Source organism: Asterias rubens, chromosome 10 (genome assembly GCF_902459465.1).
Source record: "Asterias rubens chromosome 10, eAstRub1.3, whole genome shotgun sequence".
NCBI classification, from domain to species: domain Eukaryota; kingdom Metazoa; phylum Echinodermata; class Asteroidea; order Forcipulatida; family Asteriidae; genus Asterias; species Asterias rubens.
Genome location: NC_047071.1, coordinates 6,938,020 through 6,959,825, shown reverse-complemented (window position 1 = coordinate 6,959,825; position 21,806 = coordinate 6,938,020). Strand labels below are relative to the sequence as shown.

Sequence of the window (21,806 nt, the reverse complement as noted above, 5' to 3'; positions counted from 1 at the left end):
AAAATCAAATAAGCTGATGTCCCATGAAATACATGCTTGTGTTTTGAGACAGAAGATTCCTCAAAAATTGGGTGCATGTCGTAATAGTTATAAGAGTACCGGCTTTGATAGTACTCTCTGGTACCCTAACCATTATTCATAAATCCCTAAGACAGTTTATCCATTCCGATTGGTCGAGAGAGCATCACGTGGGGGTGTTTGAACGGATGATATAACACCAGTAAAAAGTGTTGAAACATGGGCGTGACACGCCAGCTTGCACCTGTGTGCTTATAAGACAGTTTCTTCATTCCTATTGGTCGACGGCAACCGCTGGAACAGTTGTGCCACATCACGTGATACTCACGACGCGCATAGCAATCTACTTATAAGGAGTTGTTTACCCGAGGGCCTTACCATTTCATAGCTGGAGGGGTGTTGTGTTGGAAGAAATTATTGAACAATTAAAAAATTTGCATTTATTTTATTTTTTGACCAAAAAGTGTTGATGTTTTTTGACCGAAAAGGTATTTATGAATGGGAATCAAAGTGTGTTGAATCGGTTTTCAACTAGTGGTTTTAACTCCCTGAGGCCTTGTTCTTGATAATTTACCTCGACTTTGTCTCGGTAAAATTATAAAGAACCAGGCCTCGGCGGGTTTAGAGGCAGTGGACACTATTGGTAATTACTCAAAATAAATAATATCATAAAACCTTTCTTGATTACGAGTAATGGGGAGAGGTTGATAGTATACATTGTGAGAAACGGCTCCCTCTGAAGTAATGTAGTTTTTGAGAAACAAGCAATTTTCCACGAACTTGATTTCGAGACCTCAGATTTAGAATTGAGGTCTCGAAATCAAGCATCTGCAAGCGCACAACTTTATGTGACAAGGGTGTTTTTTCTTTCACTACTATCTCGCAACTTCAACGACCGATTGAGCTCAAATTTTCACAGGTTTGTTATTTTATGCATATGTTGAGATACACCAAATGTGAAGACTAGTCTTTGACAATTACCAAATGAAAACCTCTTCACCACACATTGATTCCCTTATTTTATATTAATCTGCATGACCATCTGTAATGATTTTATTGTGTTACATTGTGGTGAAATAAATATTGTTCCTTGTGTAAGGCATTTCCAAGTTATGCTTTTTATTCAATTCTTGTTGCTTGTCTTAATTGCAATAATTGTTTATACTGGTGTGCTCCCCCTTGAAATTTGAAATGTGTGTCTTTCACCATCCCCTGAGACAGTGCTACTGTGTTTCACTGCAGTTATTTGCATTTTTATGCATAACTTTACTAATAATAATTTGTAAATATCAGGCTTCCGTGTAATCCAACTTCATACCTTCATGAAACAAACTGCCACAGTTGAATGGCCATGCTAATCAGGTGGTCATGTAGTCATTAATTCCACATGTGGTGGTCAGGGCTGTCCCATTGCTTTGTGTACGAAGCTATACAGCAAATGCTACTGCATTGGACCATGATTGGACTTTTTGGTGGTGTGTTTTGGAAGGAAACTTCAATGCCATTTTAGCAAAACCTGTAGAGTGTCCGTGGTTGTTCATAGCAGTTGTTTACTCCACCCAACACCTACTGAATTGTACCTTTTTGGTTTTTATTAGCGTGCACAAATCTATAATCTGAAGACGGACATATTTGGTTTGGGTTTTTTTGACGTTGGCTCTATGGAAAAACATCACCTCAACGTCACTTGCCAATGGTCGCCAACAAAACAAAATTGCGCGCTTGCCGACTCAACATGATGTCACGTTTTGCCCTTTTGGCTGTCCATCATTTGCACTCTGTTATGGCGAGTTTGATTTTTGCCCTTCAGGCTGACCTTTTGTATTGCAACATACAGCATGGGTTAATGTGCAGGAATGTAGCATGCCACGCCCCAGAGGTAGTCATGCTTTGTTAGGTCTTGTTTTGCTATAGGGAGGCTACTTCCATTCACTAGTAAGTAAGTTCAATTAGCCTCTTTTTACTTCCCATGCTTTGTGATTTATATAAGTGCTTTTGAATCCACCATCAGCTGACTTCAGTTTTGGTATAAATTCATTGTGCTCAGTTACTGTTATGTTTTGGGTCCTTATAGTTAAACTAGTAATATCAAACATGGAACGAACTCACCGATGTAAACTGCTCAATGGGGGCGGCCATCTTCGAACCCTTTATTCTTAGTAACTCGTAGTTCAAGACAACTCAACAACGTGTAGTTCATGATACACTTAACACAATACAACAGTTACACATTGAGGACTTGTGACTGGGGCACTGGAGTGTGAGCATCATGTCTGAATTGTAAGTCAGTGTTTTCATGGTGGGGTTTTCATGTGGTGACATATGCTGGCCTTCACTTGGTGATGATGTGTAGTGTAGCCATGCCTTGGTTCTGTATGTAAGTTTACATTTGTATTTCTTTATGCCATGCCGTTCCATACAAAAAATTTAAGTATAAGCATATATGATTAAGGCACTAGCCTTATTCATATATGCTTATACATGTACTTATATTTTTGTAGGGCCCTCAGTTTTGACAGTGTTTTTCTGTGACCATGCAGCAGGGTAAAATTTGTGGGGTATAATTCTGGGGAAATTTGTTGTTGTGTGTACAGGCCCTCCAAATTCAACAGCCAATTCGGCCTGTTTTGGCTGTCTCCCTAATTTGTCAACACCTTTGTTCAGGGGTGCCAGTCAGAAGGCATAGTGCAACCATTTTTAGCAAGGGACCACAACCTGAGAAGCCAAGAGATGACCATAAGGGTATGCAACTTTTTATATAAATCAAAAGAGAATCTGGCTGGGTAAATCTTTAATTATATGGTCAGGTTGAACAAAGAAAAACTGGCTCCCAAAGCGGGATTTGAACCAACACTCAATTTGAGTTTATCTATCAGCTTTACTTACAGAGAATGATTGCTTTACATGCAGTACTTGAAGAGCACATACATGTACATGTAGCTGACATAAGCCGCTCAAGACCAATGAAACAAGTTGGGATTTCACACCCATGAAGGACTTTCTTGATTGCTGCTGTTGAAGATGCACTCTTTTTAAAATAAATACTTGAACTTCAAGTGCCTTGGACTATTCGCCGTCAATAATGTGAAAAGTACATGTATCTCCCCTGGAGAGTCAGGAGTCTTGAGAGCCAGAGGACTTGAGAAAAGAATCCAAGGCCAAATTAAGTTTTGTGATCCACCCATTTTCCAATAGACCTCTGTGTTTGTTACCCTTCAAGTGCAATTTGTGTAAAAATCCCAAAACATTCCATGATGTCACGTTTCAAATACATGATCTGTACATTTTAGTACTGGGAATTTTCAGCTTGTAAGGACAGAATCAATCTGAAAAAGAGTGCATCACAAAACTGAGTTTGACCTGGTATGGGAACCCCTCTTTAACAGCACCAATGGAGACATCCTCCTTCATGAGTGTGAAATTGGTCTCTAGCTCTACATGTTATACAAATAATGAATGTTTATGAGTGCAATGGTGCGAATATGTTCATGAGTTGAAAGATGGCATGTTCTTTCTATTCAACGAGGCAGAGCCGAGTTTAATGGAACATTCCAGCTTTCAACGATATTTGCACTATTGCACGAATGAAAAACATTCATTATTTGTTTTATATAACATCCAAGTAGATCTTTGTCATTTTGATTGGAAGATACAACTTTCAAAACAAACAATTGTGAAATTACACCCGTTTCTCTTTGGGTCGGCCTGTCGAATTCAACAGTCACAATGTGCGTTCTGTACAGCTATTTTGAGACACGCAGAAGCCGAATGCTAGTAATTTTTACTAATATGCCTTGCAGTAACACTGCTGCGTTACCGAAGACACGCGCGCACGCAGTGATGTTTACTCAGTACGGTGAGTGACTCAGCGTGCAATGGTACTTTTATTTGCTATCACGTGACGGACAATCCTCCAATCAAATGGCAAGGATCTGCTTGGGTGTTATATAAATACAAATAATGAATGTTTGTGAGTGCAATGGTGCGAATATGTTCATGAGATGAAAGATGGAATGTTCTATCTAACGAGGCAGAGCCGAGTTGAATCGAACATTCCAGCTTACAAGTAACATTCCAGCAAGGGATGAAAATATTTGCACTATTGCATGAATTAAAAACATTAATTATATAACATCCAAGTAGATCTTTGTCATTTTGATTGGAGGATGCAACTTTCAAAACAAACAAAGCGTAGGCCTACAATTTTTAATTGTGAAAATTACACCGTTTCTTTTGGGTCGGCCTGTTGGATCCAACAGTGACAATGTGCTCTCTGTACAGCTATTTTGAGACACGCAGACGCCGAATTTGCCTTGCAGTATTACTGCTGCGTTACCAAAGACATGCACATGCAGTGATGTTTTTACTCAACATTTCAGAATGGAACGAAAAATGCACGGTGAGTGACGTAGCGTGCAATAGTACTTTTATTTGCTACATGTGTATCACGTGACGTACAATCCTCCAATCAAATGGCAAGGATCTGCTTGGGTGTTATATAATTGTTATAGTCCATGTCCCCTGATAGCTGCTACACTCTGATGCATTGGAAGGAATTCAATGTCAGCTACATGCAGAAAATGGGACAACCAGAGTCTGGGACAACCAGAGTTACTAACAGCATAGGAACCAACCCATGGCAAGTTGAGCCGTGGGCATCCACACCATAACCATGGTCCAGACCCCCAGTGGTAGTGATGTGACTGATGGTGAACTCTAGCCAGACAAAGCTGTAATTGTGCTGTAATTGTAGGTACATGTATATATATTTCTTCCTCCGTCGATCATTGATGATCATGAAACATGTCAAGATATGTGTGTTTTACAGTTCTCGATGGTTACATTCAAGTCAGAACAACCAGTTTCTTCACATTAGCTAATTGTTTGTGTAGATTTTCCGCAAGGAGTTGTTGTTTTCCCTCTAAAACAGTTCTCATGGTTGCCATACTGTCTTTAACTCTCTTAAATCCAGCGTCATGTTGTTGCTCAATATCTTCCATATCCTGTTTCAATTCATTCTCAAGTACATCTTGTTTCTGCTGGACTTGCAACTCAAATCTCTTCATTTTATCCTCAAGCTTTGTTTTGAGCTTATCAGATTGAGCATATATGCTTCCTTCAATTTTCACTACAACTTTGTCTAATGCGTCAAGTCGATTTAAAATCTTCTCTGCAAAGTGTTCCTACAATAGTAGACAAAAAGAAAATTTAATCAAGTTACAGATTAGTGTAGTCTTTCGTGATGACCTACAAAGTGATTCAAGTCAAGTTTAGTTTATCTTTCTGTGCAAGCTTTATATGCCTTTCAAAAGCATTGTACATGTACCTGACCGAACCACAGTAGAAGTAAACAAGAAAGTCATGTTTACAAACAAACACAAAAGCCCTGCAAGCCAATCCGTTTCTTGACATTTGACCTTGTAGATCCAAACACCAGTTCATATACCTAGTACTTTTTAATCATTACTTGGACATTTTTTTCTTTCTAAATTCATGTTAGCCATTATAACATTGACATTTTTTAAATTTTTCTTTTTAATTTTTTTTTTTTTTGGGGGGGGGGGGGGGTGTTACAAACCAAGTTGGCAGTTGATATGCAAAGTCCATCTTAAGTTATAGATCCAACACGAGAGCTTTTTAACCAGTATGTTTTTCAGATTTTTCACATCCAGGATAAAAAAAGAAGAAGCAAAACCCACTGTGAAAGCTATCCTAGTCATGAAATAGTAAACGATCCCGACTAGAAATAATCAAAATCAAACTGAACTGCTTTATAATCAAACTGATCGATCATGTGAACCGTTGTAATTCAGCATTTGTGCTGCGAGGACAGTTTTATTAGATATCCATAGAGCAAGGAACAGATCTATCTAACTAACAAACGATCGTGGTGCCAGACAGTTGGCGCCAGTAAGGTCGTTGGTTATCAGCGCTTTAGTCACAATGAGCTCCACATTGTGACCAAAGGGAAATCCAATGACCAATCCAAACACCAAGTTCTAAGTTGACATTTGAGTCCTCCTCAAGTTATAATTTGCATGCACACACACCACAGCTTATATGCCTGCACCCATGGACCTCATATTGTTCATCTTTGCACCCATGGACCTCATATTGTTCATCTTTTTTGTAACAGCTCCCATTGGTTTTGTACACGTTTTCCAACTGTGGACCTTTGCTGAAATGTGGACTCTATTGTCCTCTTTTGTTATAGGTCCCTGGTAAGCAAACTGGAAAGGGTTTAGGGCTACAGAATGCTCTGAAACATGTAGTTATTACATTTTAGGAAAATATATACTGTACAAGTCTCTTACCTCACGTTTAAACAAACAGGGTAAAACTTGTTTTTCTCAAAAATTCGAAAAAACGCAAGGTCAAACAAACCCGCACGACAAGGACTTGTGACGTTATCAGCGGCTATTTGGTATGGAAAAGAATTACCTTCAAATGGCCAAAGCTGGAGAACTGTGCACAAACCCTACTGAAAACGTACGCTGATGACTCAAGGAGTCAATGCATACCATTATCATAGAAAGCAGTTTTTGAAAAAAGCCGCGTGGAGAGGTGCATTTTTTTCTTGAATTATTTATTAGCTGTTTCATAGCGAAGCACAGTGAAACAGCTCTTGTTTTTGTTAATTTTTGTTTAGCTGTTTCGTAGGGAAACGCAGCGAAACAGCTCTTGTTTTCGTTAAAGTCTTATTATTAGCTGTTTCGTAGCGAAGCGCAGCGAAACAGCTCTTGTTTTTGTTAAAGTTTTTTTAGCTGTTTCGTAGCGTAGCGCAGTGAAACAGCTCTTGTTTTTGTTCGGTTTTTTATTTGGTTGTTTCAGGATTATTCAGTACTCGCATTTTTTTGCATGGTTCCTAAAGAGCAATTGCAATGAAACTTTCAGTGATGAAGAGCATTGGTGCAAGGAGGGTCCTAAACGAAATTCGTCTTGATGACGTCATCACCGGTCACGTGACCTCATCTTAAAGGTGTTTTATTTAAATCTTTGAAAATCTATATCAAATCAACCACAAGAGACCGTAGATTTCTGTTAACGGGATTGGGTAGTAATAAATTAGGTCTTCATCACGTGACCTCTACTTCCGGTCGAAACAGGCCAAAAACGAAAGTGCCTTGTAACTCAAAAGTGGTAAAAGTTATGAAATTTTTTCTCTGCGATAAAAGTGTCTAGCAAGGGTGGGCAATTCAAAAAAAGTATTGATGACGTCATATATTGCAACATCGCCCTCTAGTGGCAAGTTGAAAATTCTTCAAAATGGACTTTTTGAAGATGTCTGTGGCAAAATTTTTTGTAATCACTTTAAATTTTACACACACGTTTACTGTCTGGCAGGCATCATATGTGTGAAGTTTCAAATCAATGACGTCATCGGGGGTCACGTGACGCGTCCTTAAAGGTGCACTTTTTGAACTAATATAACTCCCTAAGTAATTATGCGATCATGTTGAAACTTGGTAGAATGTTGGGTATTGACAAGTTCTTATGAAATGTGAAATGACGTTATGATGATGTCATCACATGATTTTTTATGATTTTTTCCATTTTTACACCTTTAACACATCAATTGCTATCTGAACATGGTGTAATCCAAATTATTTCTTTATGTATGCCACATTGGGCAAATTGCTTTGAATACACAACAAATAATTTAAAACTCAAATGAGAAATTTGAAATGTTATTGACGAAACAGCTATGTATTTGTGCAATGCCATAAGGTTGCATGCCATAGCCTCACGCACACATTGTTGTACACGAAGTACATGTACAATGCCATGCCAATGTGCGTAATCATTTGTACACGAAGTACAATGCCATGCCAATGTGCGTAATCATTTGTACACACAGTCAATGCCATGCAATGTGCGTAATCATTTGTACACGAAGTACAATGCCATGCCAATGTGCGTAATCATTTGTACACAAAAATACCATGCCGTGTCCTAATTGTACACACACCCGATTGCGTGTATTCCTTATGTAGTTGCATTTTGTACACAGGTGATCTAGCGTGTAGTTCCCAATGTAATAATTATCCTCATGCACAATCTTAATTGTACACAAAGCATGGGCAAGCTCCATCATGGTTCCTAAAGAACAATTGCAACCAATTTTTAAGTGATGCAAGGTATAGACTGTGCAAATCTCGCGTGCACCGGAGCGAGAAAACACAACAACTAAAGAACTTTATTTTTTTATGAATCAAATCTTTGCTTTAATTTATTCTTAATGCTGAATCTTCACAACAAAAATACCCTATAGAGCTTGTTTAAATTAGTTTTAGCTTTTAAACAAACACACAATTATCGGTTAAAGTCTATGTATAGACAAAAGTAAAACTCTTGGACAAGGATGTTTGTTTGATCTTAAATTGTTTGAAACCCCTTTTGTAAATGTACGCCCGAATGTGAAACTACTCACAGCTGGTTTATACGCGGACGCACGATGGTTGCAAGGCGTTAGATAAACGCGTGCAGAGTTAAAAAGGGGAAGCCGACGCCTAAACGACCAATAAAAAAGCTTTTCACCCCGCGCGACCAAAACAAGCGTCTGCATAAATTTTGTGATCGGAGATGGGCACAAATTCTTAATTTTTACCAAGTAACCTGACCTGAGGTCAAGTTTAAATATCGGTTTTTCTTGGTTATTATGTTGACTTTATTTTTACTTTTATATATGATGTTAATTAGTATTACATTTTTAACAACATATGTAATTTTTTTTGTCATAAACTACATTAAACTAAATATCATTGTGTGAAAATGCCATTAAAGAATTTCTGAGTATACATCCTTTCCAGTAAGCCAGTGTGTTTACATTGAGTGATTAACTTTGCTGGAATGAGCAGTTAATTTGCCTTGGGCATTCAGCAGCACTTCTGGTGTGTGCATGATCCAAAAAAGTCTAGTGTCTGAAAAGGGATTACATGGACAACAGGTATAAGTTGCCACACGAAAAGGATGTGACTTTTCAACTTCTTTCTTTAAAGTCACTGTGGACACAATTGGTAATTACTAGCATAAAACCTTACTTGGTAACGAGTAATGGGTATCTGCTGATAGTATAAAACATTGTGAGAAACAGCTCCTTCTGAAGTAACATAGTTTTTGAGAAAGAAGTAATTTCTCACTAAAATATTTGAACTTAATTTCGAGACCTCAGAATATGATTTTGAGGTCTCGAAATCAAGCATCTGAAAGCACACAACTTGTGTGCAACAAGTGCATTTTTCTCTCTCCAATTTTCTCTCGCAACTTTGTTGACCAATTGAGCTAAAATTTTTACAGGCTTGTTATTTTGTGCATATTTTGAGATACACCAATTGAGAAGACTGGTCTTTTACAACTACCAATAGTGTCCAGTGTATTTAATGGACTCCCCTAATTTTATACATGAATGCAGCAAGGAAGTTTGTAAATAAAAACACTGTAAAATCTGTTGATTGTCTTTACTGTTTCCTTTCCTTGTCATCACTATAAGGAGTGATTATAAGAGTGTGGGTAAGGCAATGCTTTACAAGGGAATTCTAAGAAGTATTCTGACACAGAAAAATCCATGGACACGAGTGTGCAAACAATTTTTGTGTGACTAACTTCTTCAGAGGCCATCGTTGTCATCTAAAACTATTTCGAAAAAATTGGCACCGTTAAAAATGCAAATGAACATATCATTGACAAAAAAAAAAGTTTCACTCTTCCCTATGGCACATTGCACTGGGAACGTACATTATAATGCACATTACACCTCAAACCCATGTCCATTTCAGTGGTCTAGTTGGTATGAAGACACTGCACTAGAACTGCAAAGTCATGGGTTGGGATCCCACCCGAGTAATATATGCCTGTGACTTTTTTCACAGAACTCAGGAAATCCATTTTATCACTCATGGATAAAATACATTATTCAGTAGACACACACCCATTGTATAGCCACCTTGGCTATAGTTTTGTCATAAAAATTATTGGGTGGGGTTTCCAAACCCTGTCAAGTTGGTCTTTTAATGACTTTGCATATTTTCTCCAGAGCTTTTCTGGGGTTACTTTTTGCAACTGGGCAGGGCACCCTCATTCAACCAATTAAGTGCAGTAAACCACAGCGTTACAAGCTGCATTTGTGCAGGAACTTGGTTCAGCTTCCAATACCTCACGTAGTTGAGGCTTTTTATGTGCGTGTTTGGCATTTTCTGATCGAGAAGTGGAGTGCCACTGCCTGCGTGGGGTTGGATAATTGATAAATTTATGTGGTAGTAAATATTATAAAATGAGTTAGAATACATGTACATGTATGTTTAATTTTATCATTGTACATGTAGCACCACTAATTTCCATTGGGGCTATATTTGTGTACATTCCAATTGCCTGTACATAAATTCTCTGAATTCTTTAACAAATCAACTTTGGTACAGTTTAACTGTAAGAGTTTGAATGATGGTGATGATAAGTTACCTGTTGGGAATCCCGTTTACTGACTGCTAGTTGAACCATTGCTGATAATCCTCTTTCAACAAGCTGATGCTCAGAATGACCTTTCATCCTCATGGTATCTATTGCTCTCTGCATTTCTTCAAACTGAGTCTTTGTTTTTGTAGCTAAAAGAGCCATTGACTGCGTGGACTCAATCCCAATAGAGTCCACTTTTAAGTGCTGTTCAGATGTGTGCTTACTAAGCCGACTCTCAAGTCTAGAAATCTACGAGAAACACAATTAATATAACATTCATTGAGAACTTGCGCAAAATAATATCATTTCTGACAGACGGGACATAAGGGATATTGATTACTAGTTTACAGTAATAAATTGTTTTGTGGGCTTTGCTTAATTTTCTTATATAAATCCAGTGTGCAATTTGTTGTCACCAGTGGACCCATGTTATGTTTTGCTTTGTTTATAGCAGGAGATAACACTTTTAAACTGTGATTGTGAAATGTGAATGCTGTACGAGTGATAAGGAGTGATAAGGAGTTTACATTGATGATAAAAACCCTGTTAACTTTTAAACTGTGATTGTGAAATGTGAATGCTGTACGAGTGATAAGGAGTTAGAGGAGTTTACATTGATGATAAAAACCCTGTTCACTTTTAAACTGTGATTGTGAAATGTGAATGCTGTACGAGTGATAAGGAGTGATAAGGAGTTTACATTGATGATAAAAACCCTGTTCACTTTTAAACTGTGATTGTGAAATGTGAATGCTGTACGAGTGATAAGGAGTTAGAGGAGTTTACATTGATGATAAAAACCCGGTTCACATCAAAGATTTTCCTTCCATACAAACATTAAACAAAAATCCTTAACAGCTTCCTCTTTTAAGTTGGTCGGGCAATCAGCCTGGAACACCTCTTTCTTTAAATTTGTTTTAATACTTTTCTTAATAACAATGCCCGCTTCCCAAGTATTTTATTCAAAAGCTTTGTGAAGAATCTGTTCGATGCGTGTGGGTTGTGTGTACGCGAGCGTGCTTACAAATAGATTACCCGCGCGCGCTTAGAAATAGATTTTGCGCTGTTACTAATTGCTATGAATTGCGCGTTCCGCATGATAATATTGGCGTACGCGCGCGCCCAACACACGGAAGCCAGTCGGTTGTAAACAGCTCCTGCTCCTCATTATCAACCATTTAAACACCCCCTCGTGACGCGCTCTCCACCAATAGGAGTAGCGATTTATGAATGTCTTGTTAAATTTTGGTAATTTTACTTTTTGCCAATTAAAAAAAAAATGTGGCCTTTTGAACGCGCAGTTGAAGCAAGTTACACCACTCCATGCAAGTACCATTACTAATCTCACCTTATTCTCCATTCCCTCAATGACTCTAGCTTGATGCAAATCTCACCTTATTCTCCATTCCCTTAATGACTCTAGCTTGATGCAAATCTCACCTTATTCTCCATTCCCTCAATGACTCTAGCTTGATGCAAATCTCACCTTATTCTCCATTCCCTCAATGACTCTAGCTTGATGCAAATCTCACCTTATTCTCCATTCCCTCAATGACTCTAGCTTGATGCAAATCTCACCTTATTCTCCATTCCCTCAATGACTCTAGCTTGATGCAAATCTCACCTTATTCTCCAGTCCCTCAATGACTCTAGCTTGATGCAAATCTAACCTTACTCTCCATTCCCTCAATGACTCTAGCTTGATGCAAATCTCACCTTATTCTCCATTCCCTCAATGACTCTAGCTTGATGCAAATCTCACCTTATTCTCCATTCCCTCAATGACTCTAGCTTGATGCAAATCTCACCTTATTCTCCATTCCCTCAATGACTCTAGCTTGATGCAAATCTCACCTTATTCTCCATTCCCTCATTGACTCTAGCTTGATGCAAATCTAACCTTACTCTCCATTCCCTCAATGACTCTAGCTTGATGCAAATCTCACCTTATTCTCCATTCCCTCATTGACTCTAGCTTGATGCAAATCTCACCTTATTCTCCATTCCCTCAATGACTCTAGCTTGATGCAAATCTCACCTTATTCTCCATTCCCTCAATGACTCTAGCTTGATGCAAATCTCACCTTATTCTCCATTCCCTCAATGACTCTAGCTTGATGCAAATCTCACCTTATTCTCCATTCCCTCAATGACTCTAGCTTGATGCAAATCTCACCTTATTCTCCATTCCCTCAATGACTCTAGCTTGATGCAAATCTAACCTTACTCTCCATTCCCTCAATGACTCTAGCTTGATGCAAATCTCACCTTATTCTCCATTCCCTCAATGACTCTAGCTTGATGCAAATCTCACCTTATTCTCCATTCCCTCAATGACTCTAGCTTGATGCAAATCTCACCTTATTCTCCATTCCCTCAATGACTCTAGCTTGATGCAAATCTCACCTTATTCTCCATTCCCTCAATGACTCTAGCTTGATGCAAATCTCACCTTATTCTCCATTCCCTCAATGACTCTAGCTTGATGCAAATCTCACCTTATTCTCCATTCCCTCAATGACTCTAGCTTGATGCAAATCTCACCTTATTCTCCATTCCCTCAATGACTCTAGCTTGATGCAAATCTCACCTTATTCTCCATTCCCTCAATGACTCTAGCTTGATGCAAATCTCACCTTATTCTCCATTCCCTCAATGACTCTAGCTTGATGCAAAGCTCACCTTATTCTCCATTCCCTCAATGACTCTAGCTTGATGCAAATCTCACCTTATTCTCCATTCCCTCAATGACTCTAGCTTGATGCAAATCTCACCTTATTCTCCATTCCCTCAATGACTCTAGCTTGATGCAAATGATTTTCCTGAGTCTGTTTGGTGAGGGACATAAGTGATTCATTCAGTTTGCGAACATCTCCTGACAGCTTCGCAATAGATATGTCACATCTAATAATGGAAACAGATTAAGATACATTTGTAAATCTTCAATAGTTGTTTCACTATAACTAAAGATCAAGATGATCAAGATGACTTTGACTGTGTTATTGTGTCGTTGTACATTGTATTGTATATTATATTTAATGTTGGAAGGAATAAAGCCAGTACAAGAGATTATTTTATATTTAAGGCATCATCATTTCATTTAATAATAATTGCATTTTGCCAAATGCTTGTCCTTTTTAATTAGAGGACCGACTTCCTTCCTTCCTTCCTGTGTCTCTGAAACAATACCATTATAATAACAATAATAATAATAATAATAACTAGACTTAAGTTTTTGTCATAACAAAAACAAGGTGTTCGGCTTCCAGGAGTACAAAAATACAAGCATGGTGGACAATAACAAAGCGACAAATCCAAGAAGTAACGCCTATTCAAAGAAGTTTACAAGCATTTCCGGTTTAGACAGGTCAAAAGGTCAAGAGAATGTCACAAACATACCCATTTTTGTGAAGTACGAAAAGCCCTTTCATACAATGTATAGATTGTAAAAATAGCTTTTGTGGTTGAGGAAATGAAGGAACTCATGAATAATGACGACTGGAGAAGAGACTAACTAACCAGAAGGGAAATGTTTGTTGACAACGCCTTGAAAACATACTATGTACGTAAAGCTTTTTTATATGATAGCTTTTGTGGTTGAGAACATAGGAAATTATGAATAATGACGACTGGAGAAGAGACTAACTAACCGGAAGAGAAATGTTTGTTGAAAACGCCTCGAAAACAGACTATAAACGAAGCTATTTATAAAAAATAAGTCATCAAGTGGTCACCCATCCAAGTACTAGACCGGGCCCGATGGTGCTTAACTTCAGTGATCGGACGAGAATCATAGTAATCTACACAGTATGGTCGTAGATAGCCCTGACGGCCTTACACTTTCGTATTGTACTACAGTGACGTCCTGGACATCAGGGTACATTTCTGGGGCGGAAAAAAAAAAGCCAGGCCAGGGCTTTTGGACGATTAAGTCAAGAAACAGAAAGACAACAGAAAGCGTAAAATGTCAGAGGAGCAAAAAGAAGAAACTTCTACTGGGAAAAAGTTAGTGAGAGACGATGCTCAATCAGAGGCGGCGGTCGGCATGGAGATCAACCAAGAAGACAAAAGACAAGAATCAAGAAAAGATGAAGAAACAGAAACAGATATTGGAAGATGCAAAAAAGCAAGAAAACACCCCCGACCCAGAAGGTGAATTCGTCCTGTACAGCGATTCAGGAAACGACGTACATCGTGGGAAAGGAAAGCACATGATGAGGACAGCTCAACAGAATGGCCCAGTCTACCTCGGCCGTTGAATCAATGCAAGCTCAACCAATCATGTCAACAAAACAGTCAAATCAAACATTCCAGTCAAAAACGCCAGTCACACTATTCCAACCCATCTACCCAGCACAGAAGAGATCGCCTGCCCATCAGACAATCGCGACAAACGAATGAGACACACCAACCCAGAGAGGAAAGCCACTCCGAACCATCTAGCAGGCCCGGTAACCAAGATCGCTAGTCCGCTAACCCGAGTCAGTCGGAACATTCTACCCAGGGGCAGACTGAATATCAAGAACAAAATGTTGTTAAGAATGAAGGAGAAAAACCCTCAAAATTGTTCCTGTATGGAAAAACAATTCCTTTTATCACCCTAAGGATAAAAGGCCTTATACTCAGCGTAACCTTCATTGTACACAGTCTGTTCCGGGCATACCCACAGCGTTTTTCTTACAAGCAATGTTTAATTGTTTTTTCCCTGTGCATCCATGGCATAGTTTGCAAAAAATCACTTGCTGGGTTTCTGGGTCATGCTGTGTTGCAATTTAACAATGTAGCAAATCAGTGTATTACATTTACTTTTGTTTTAACCAATCATGGTGATTCCCCCCATCAGGATTTTTTGTTTTGGCGGGCTTATTATTTTATCTGTCACTTCGTCACAGTCTTTCAATGTGGTAAGATATGAATAAATTTTTGATGAAGGAATTTTAGTCTTTGATTTAGCTTTCAAGGTAAATTTTTCCAGTTTCGTTTTGGGATAAAGCTTGCAAGCAGTGCAGGAGACTGTTCATAATATTTTCGCTCCAGAAGGAGTATTTAATACGGAACAGAAATTTTTCCAGTTTCGTTTGGGATAACAACTTTGGCCAGCATACGGAAATCATGCCTCGAGTTAGACGGCGTCCGGCTCGGTTTGACGATGTCGATGAGGAAGGCGCCTATCCAATGGACAGACGTTCCACGATGCAGTCGGCGGCTGTGAATAAGAAAGGCCAAGGGAAACGGAAGGCTAATGTGAGGGCATCATCTGCACAGCCGGCCTTGATCACTCTCAATACCGGCACGGCTTTGTCTTCCCCTCGGCCGCTATCAAGTCAAGGCCCGCCGCCAATAATTTCGCCACCAGAGATCCAGCATCAGGCTATTATACCGCCGACAAACACCGGGGCAACCTATGCTTCTACTGTAAGGGATGAAACAGTGACGTTCAACGGTTTGCAGCCCGGCGAGGCGGTGGTCGCCCCTCCGGTTTTCAGCAACTCGACTGCCGGGACTCGGCCCCTGCCGACGGGTGGTGAGTACACTGGTGATTCCGGTCAGGTTGCGGCCCCTTGTTCCACCTCACATGCATTTATTAATCATGATAGTAGTTATGGTAATACTAATAGGCCTATTATTACTAGTAGTACTAGTTGTATTGATGTGCCTAGGGGTGGGAGTAGTTGTACTGATAATAGTGGGTTAGGCCTCGGTGTTCTTGGGCAGGTTTGTAGGCCACCAGTTCTTCCACAAGTTGACGTCGGAACACCTTTGGGTTTTCAAGTGTCAATGGCGCTCAAAGAAAAAATTTGGCAGGGTATGTACATTGATATGTCTCTCCTCCTAAATGATTCTAGTGCTTCAGTTTTCGCTAAGGCGGGGGATACTACTGCTTGGGGGAAATTTAGTTGTGCGCAAACCGGAAGGATCACGCAAGAAATTGGACACATTTGAGGAATGGCAGTCCGCTTTTCACAACTTTATGGCGATTTTTCTGGTGAAACACCCCAATCGCTGCGGGGAGCTGCTCAAATACTGCGAAATTATCCACATGGCTGCAGTTCAATTTCCTGGGCAAGGTTGGAAGCGCTACGATGAACAATTTCGCTTGCGTGGGGAGACAGACCCCATGCGCTTTTGGGGCAAGCTTGATACCGAGCTTTGGCTACCCGTGGCAGCGGTGGGTGTTACTGCAGCTAGTCAATTTTCGAGTGGCAATGTTTTAACCGTTCCTCAACCCTCCTCTTCCAAGGTGCGCACGGGACTTTGTTTTGCGTACAACGGCACGCAAGGCTGTCATTTCCTTGTTTGCAAATTTTTGCATAGTTGTTCTAAGTGTCAGCGCCCCGGCCATGGTGCAACTCGTTGTAGGATGGCGGGTCATGCGCGCTGGGTTAGTTCCCCTGCTACTGCTGCATCGGCCCCGCCGGCGCGGCCACACAAACTCCCGGCTTTGCCAGCGCAAAAGCTTGCTGATCCAATGGCTATGCAAAAGCATTACTCAGTCAATCTAAATCGTGCCAATGTCAATGGCGCTAGTGGGACCGGTACTGGGTCTTTTCGCTCTTCCAACGCCAATTAATTTTTCAGTTTTGGATTGTTGGCTGTGTTCTTACCCCTTGGATTCTGATGTTGAGGTCTTACGTAATGGGTTTGCTAACGGTTTTTCGTTGGGTTATACTGGCCCTAGGGGGGCGCGCGATTCTGTGTGCCTCACTTCTGCTGCGGCTCAGCCCGCGGTTGTTGTGCGTAAACTTGCAACAGAAATTGCGTCAGGTAGGATAGCGGGGCCATTTGTGTCTCGTCCTTTGGCTTCCTTGCAATGTTCCCCTATTGGCTTAGTACCTAAGCGCGAGCCCAACACGTTCCGCCTCATCCATCACTTATCTTTTCCCGCTGGTCAATCCATTAATGATTTTATTAGCAGGGATCTTTGTTCAGTGCATTATGCTTCATTCGACAAAGCTGTTAAGCTGACTATCAAGGGGGGTCACGGTGCATGGTTGGCAAAGGCCGACATTAAATCGGCGTTTAGGTTGCTACCGGTTGCCCCAGTTGATTATGAATTGTTAGGTTTTACTTATGGCGGGATGTTTTATTATGACAAGTGTCTTCCCATGGGCTGTAGTATTTCATGTTCATTATTTGAGAAATTTAGCTCATTTTTAGAGTTTCAAGTTAAACGTTTTTCTGGGTCCTCCTTTTTAACCCATTATCTTGATGACTTCCTTTTCGTGGGGTCATCTTCAAGCTCTTGTTCAGTTTTGCTTGAGGCCTTTAAGGCGGTTTGCGCTGAGCTTGGTGTCCCTTTAGCTGAGGAGAAGACAGTTGGCCCAGTGCAGTCGATTTCGTTCTTAGGCCTTGTGATTGATTCAGTTGCGCGTCAAATTAGGGTGCCACAAGAAAAGGTTGATGCTTTAGTATGTCAGATTAGGGGCTTGTTGGGTAAACGTAAGATTTCCCTCGTTGGGGTTCAGTCAATTGTAGGCTCCCTTAATTTTATTTGCAGGGCAATTCCTACGGGGCGGGCTTTTCTTCGCCGCTTAATTGCATTAACACAAGGGATTTCTCGCCCCCATCACATGGTTCGGATTTCACAAGGGGCCAAGCTGGATTTGCTTGCCTGGCTTGAATTCTTGGCGCATTTTAACGGGGTTTCTGTGTTTGCAGACCATGCTTGGCAGTCGAACGATACTTTGCAATTGTTCACTGATGCCGCTGCTAGTGTTGGTTTTGGGGCATATTTCCAAGGCAAGTGGGTTCAAGGTCATTGGCCCCCATGTATTTTGCAGCAGCCTCCATCCATCGCTTTCCTTGAGCTTTTCCCGCTTTTCGTTGCATTGAAATGTTGGGCCCCGCTACTTGCCGGCAGGAAAGTTGTGTTTAACACCGACAATTTCGCTGTTGTGCACATTATTAATAAGAAATCTTTGCCGTGTAAGCGTATCATGAATGTTGTGCGTCAATTTGTCCTGCTCTGCCTCGAGTTTAACATATCATTTCGAGCGGTTCACGTCCCTGGGAAATTTAATGAGATTGCGGATGCTTTATCTCGTTTCCAGATGAGTCGTTTTCGTGTGGCAGCCCCATTGGCAGACGCTGTAATGACACCGCTCCCTGCTCTACCTCTTCCTTGGTAGCTGATGAGATGAGCCGTCTATTGGCAGCATCCATTGCGCCCAACTCACACAAAGCTTATGCTACGGGGTGGAATGCTTTTTGCCGATTTCGGCAACCATCCCTTGATACAGTAGGGCCGCCTGCTTCGGCGGTAGAGGTGCGTCGTTTTGTTGCGTGGCTTTCCTTGCGTGGCCTTGCCCCAGCTACGATTGCTAACTATGTTTCGGGCGTGGGCTATTTTTATAAGTTGCGAGGGATGTCAGATCCTACGAAAGATTTTCTTGTTTCTAAATTGATTGAGGGTTCTCGCCGCGGCTGCGGTTTAGTGGATAATCGGGTGCCAATTTCGTTGCCAATTCTTCAGCAGCTAATTGATTCACTTCCTCACATTTGCGCGTCTCAATTTGAAAGTACCATGTTCAAGGCAGTTTTCCTGGGTGCCTTTTTCGGTTTTTTACGCGTAGGCGAGTTTGCCGTGGTTTCCAATTCCCGGGTACAGGAGTCCGTACTAGTTTTCGGGGATGTGCAATTTTCGAAACCGGGGTCACATGATCAGTTTGTTGGCTTAACCTTTCGGCAGTCAAAAAATAATCAACATGGTTTTCCACAGCGCATTCGTCTTGTCACTACTAGTTCTAAATCACTATGCCCCATTCAAGGGTTCTTGGATTTTATTGCTATCTGTCCCGAGTATCCCGGGCCGTTTTTCTGTCACTTTGATAGCAGTCCATTGACTCGGTACCAGTTCAATTCGGTGTTACGTAAGGCAGTTTTCTTTGCTGGCCTAGGCGGACAACAAATTCGGGGGCACTCGTTCCGCATCGGTGCTGCATCGTCCGCAGCCGCTCTCGGGGTCTCTCATGACAATATCCGTGCTATGGGCCGGTGGCGTTCCAATGCATTTTTGTCTTACATTCGCCCGATCCCTACTTGCAATCTGCAATCGGGCTGCTGATTGTCCGGGCGGGGGTACCATTTTCATGTTAGCTTGTTTGTTATTTCATGCATTTTTGGGCCGGGATTCAATTTCACTTAATTTTATTTCGTAGGTTCAGTTTGGATTGTTGGGGACTCCTTGGTGCGTCGAGCTGAAGGTCCGTTCGGGATTCCAGCCCGGGTTTATTGGAAAGGCAAAGGTGGGGCTGGGATGGCTAATTATGATGACCTGCTTAATGAACTCCGAAAACGGGCACCTCCCCCAGATTTGTTGATTTTTCATTTAGGTACCAATGACCTCGTAACTATTGATGAGTTTGCACTGCGGCAGCAAATTGCAGTGATGCTCCGTGATTGTGCCTGGGCGTACCCAACTTCGACTATTGTTTGGTCAGATGTGCTGCCTCGTGTTTTTTACATGGGCGCGCGTTCGCAATCGGCGCTGGAACGTAAACGCCGAACGATTAATCGTTGGGCAGCGTCTCAATGCAAAGCAGTGCAGGCTCTTTGTGTTCATCACCCCCAATTTATTTGGTCTGAGGTAAGCCTTTTTTCATACGATGGTGTGCATTTATCTTCCCTTGGGAATCAATTGTTCCGAAGTAATTTGCGAGCATTCATTGTTTCAAACATGATGTAGGCAGAGGGTATCCTGATATGATGTGCATATTGTGACTCAGTAGCCTATATATGGGGGTATTTGGTTGTCTCTCCCCCTCCCTTCTCCGTCTCTCTCTCTCTCAGTGGGCCACTTGGCGCGTGTGGCATAATTGGAAGGGTTCAGACAGCCATTTACCCCGATTTTGGCGTTTATTTAACAACATGTAATAATTATTATAAACACAATGGATTTGTTAATTGGTTTTGGTATTGTTGCCATGGCGTTCGAAAGTTTCATGAGGCCATGATTCTGACTGAGGTTTCATCGGTGGAAGCGCAACTCTATCCTGTACTCTGTGTAATTAAACAAATTAATAATTTCTACAAAACACAGTAAAGTTGATCTGGTGTAGGCCTACACAAATTATATTGGGTTTGTGGCTGACATATGCAGCTAATTTTTGGGTCAAATGGAACCCAGGTTTGGGTGCAAGTGCATCCTGGTTTGTTTTGTATTTTTGGGTCAAATTGAACCCAGGTTCGGGTGCAAGTGCATCCTGGTTAGGGGTCAGGTGTACCCCGCTTGTTTTTCTTGTGTCCGGTTTGCCCTATTCGGTATCCGGCACAAATAAAATCAGTTGGTTTCAGACTGTGGCAGTAATTCAAAAATTTGTGTCTTGTTTGTTTTTATTGGAGTCTGAGTATAACAAATTAATTACGGTAGAATCGATAAACTTGTCACTCCTGAAGGACATTATCTGGATGAACCCAGCTCACGTTGAGCAGGTTGCACTCCAGGTTGCACTGTTTTGGCTCTGTCTTTATGTCATTTTTTAAAGCAATTTTGTGTATATTTGTATTGCTTCCTGTTACCATTATGTTCATAAACTGGTGAGGAATCTTCTAGGCAAGTTTGAACAATTTCTACTGACCACTGGAGAAACAACCAACAAAACTGACTTTTGAGATACGTAAGTCTGATTCTACTTACAGTATGCCATGTTTCTACATGCACTACTAGTACTGTTGCTGTTCTTCCTACTTCAGTAAACATTGTCTGTGGACCTACAATGCATGCAGTTATTGCAGCACTATTATACAATGTTATACAATGCCCAATATGTGTTACTCAAAAGAATTAGAGCCGTTGTCCATTCGAACATTATGTTACCATCGACCAGAAGCACTGAATGTGTATCAAATTCTAAAACACCATGGCATATGTAGTGCAACGTGGCCATCGAGCCTTTGTAAAAGATCAACATTCGATATTAACAGTGCAAACAGTACCACGACAAACAGCCCTACCAAGGAACATTGATACAGGTAATTTGATTTTCATCAACTGTACTTCAAGATCTAAGTCAGTTACAAAACAAAACAAAACAGTGGGCATCTTAGAGCTAACTCACACTTGCCATCCACTCTTCACAGACGAATAATAAGGATGTTCACCTGATTGCTGCGACTGAAACATGGTTTTCTGCTGAGAAGCCGGCCACACCTTATTCTCTCCCAGGGTATCACCAGTTTCATCATGATCGTGCTAACCATATTGGAGGCGGTGTAGCTTTGTATGTACGCGATGATCTAAATGCTACTCTTTGTATGTTTGAAAGCAATATACACCAGAACATTGAAATCATGTGGGTTAAATTGAAATCTTCAGCGTCCCTCACCCTGAAAGATGACAT

At 40.8% G+C, this 21,806-nt stretch overlaps 1 protein-coding gene across 1 annotated transcript; it reads right to left on the bottom strand.

Annotated features, from left to right (window-relative positions):
• Positions 1 to 3,965: 3,965 nt before the first annotated feature.
• LOC117295513 lies at positions 3,966 to 21,604 on the bottom strand. The gene is made up of 4 exons (XM_033778204.1): positions 21,525 to 21,604; positions 13,242 to 13,371; positions 10,474 to 10,716; positions 3,966 to 5,201 (listed from the first exon to the last, which is right to left on the bottom strand). The coding sequence occupies exons 1-4, from the start codon at positions 21,587 to 21,589 to the stop codon at positions 4,863 to 4,865; spliced, it is 777 nt and encodes a 258-aa protein (XP_033634095.1). The 5' UTR covers positions 21,590 to 21,604; the 3' UTR covers positions 3,966 to 4,862.
• Positions 21,605 to 21,806: the final 202 nt, after the last annotated feature.

Excerpts from the sequence above, each read along its gene's own strand:
- LOC117295513 (XM_033778204.1), bottom strand. The coding sequence starts at position 21,589 with ATGTTTCAGTCGCAGCAATCAGGTGAACATCCTTATTATTCGTCTGTG. Across the intron at positions 10,717-13,241 it reads TTGAGGGAATGGAGAATAAG|ATTTCTAGACTTGAGAGTCG; the intron begins GTGAGATTTGCA and ends TGTTTCTCGTAG. Across the intron at positions 5,202-10,473 it reads GTAAACGGGATTCCCAACAG|GAACACTTTGCAGAGAAGAT; the intron begins GTAACTTATCAT and ends CTACTATTGTAG.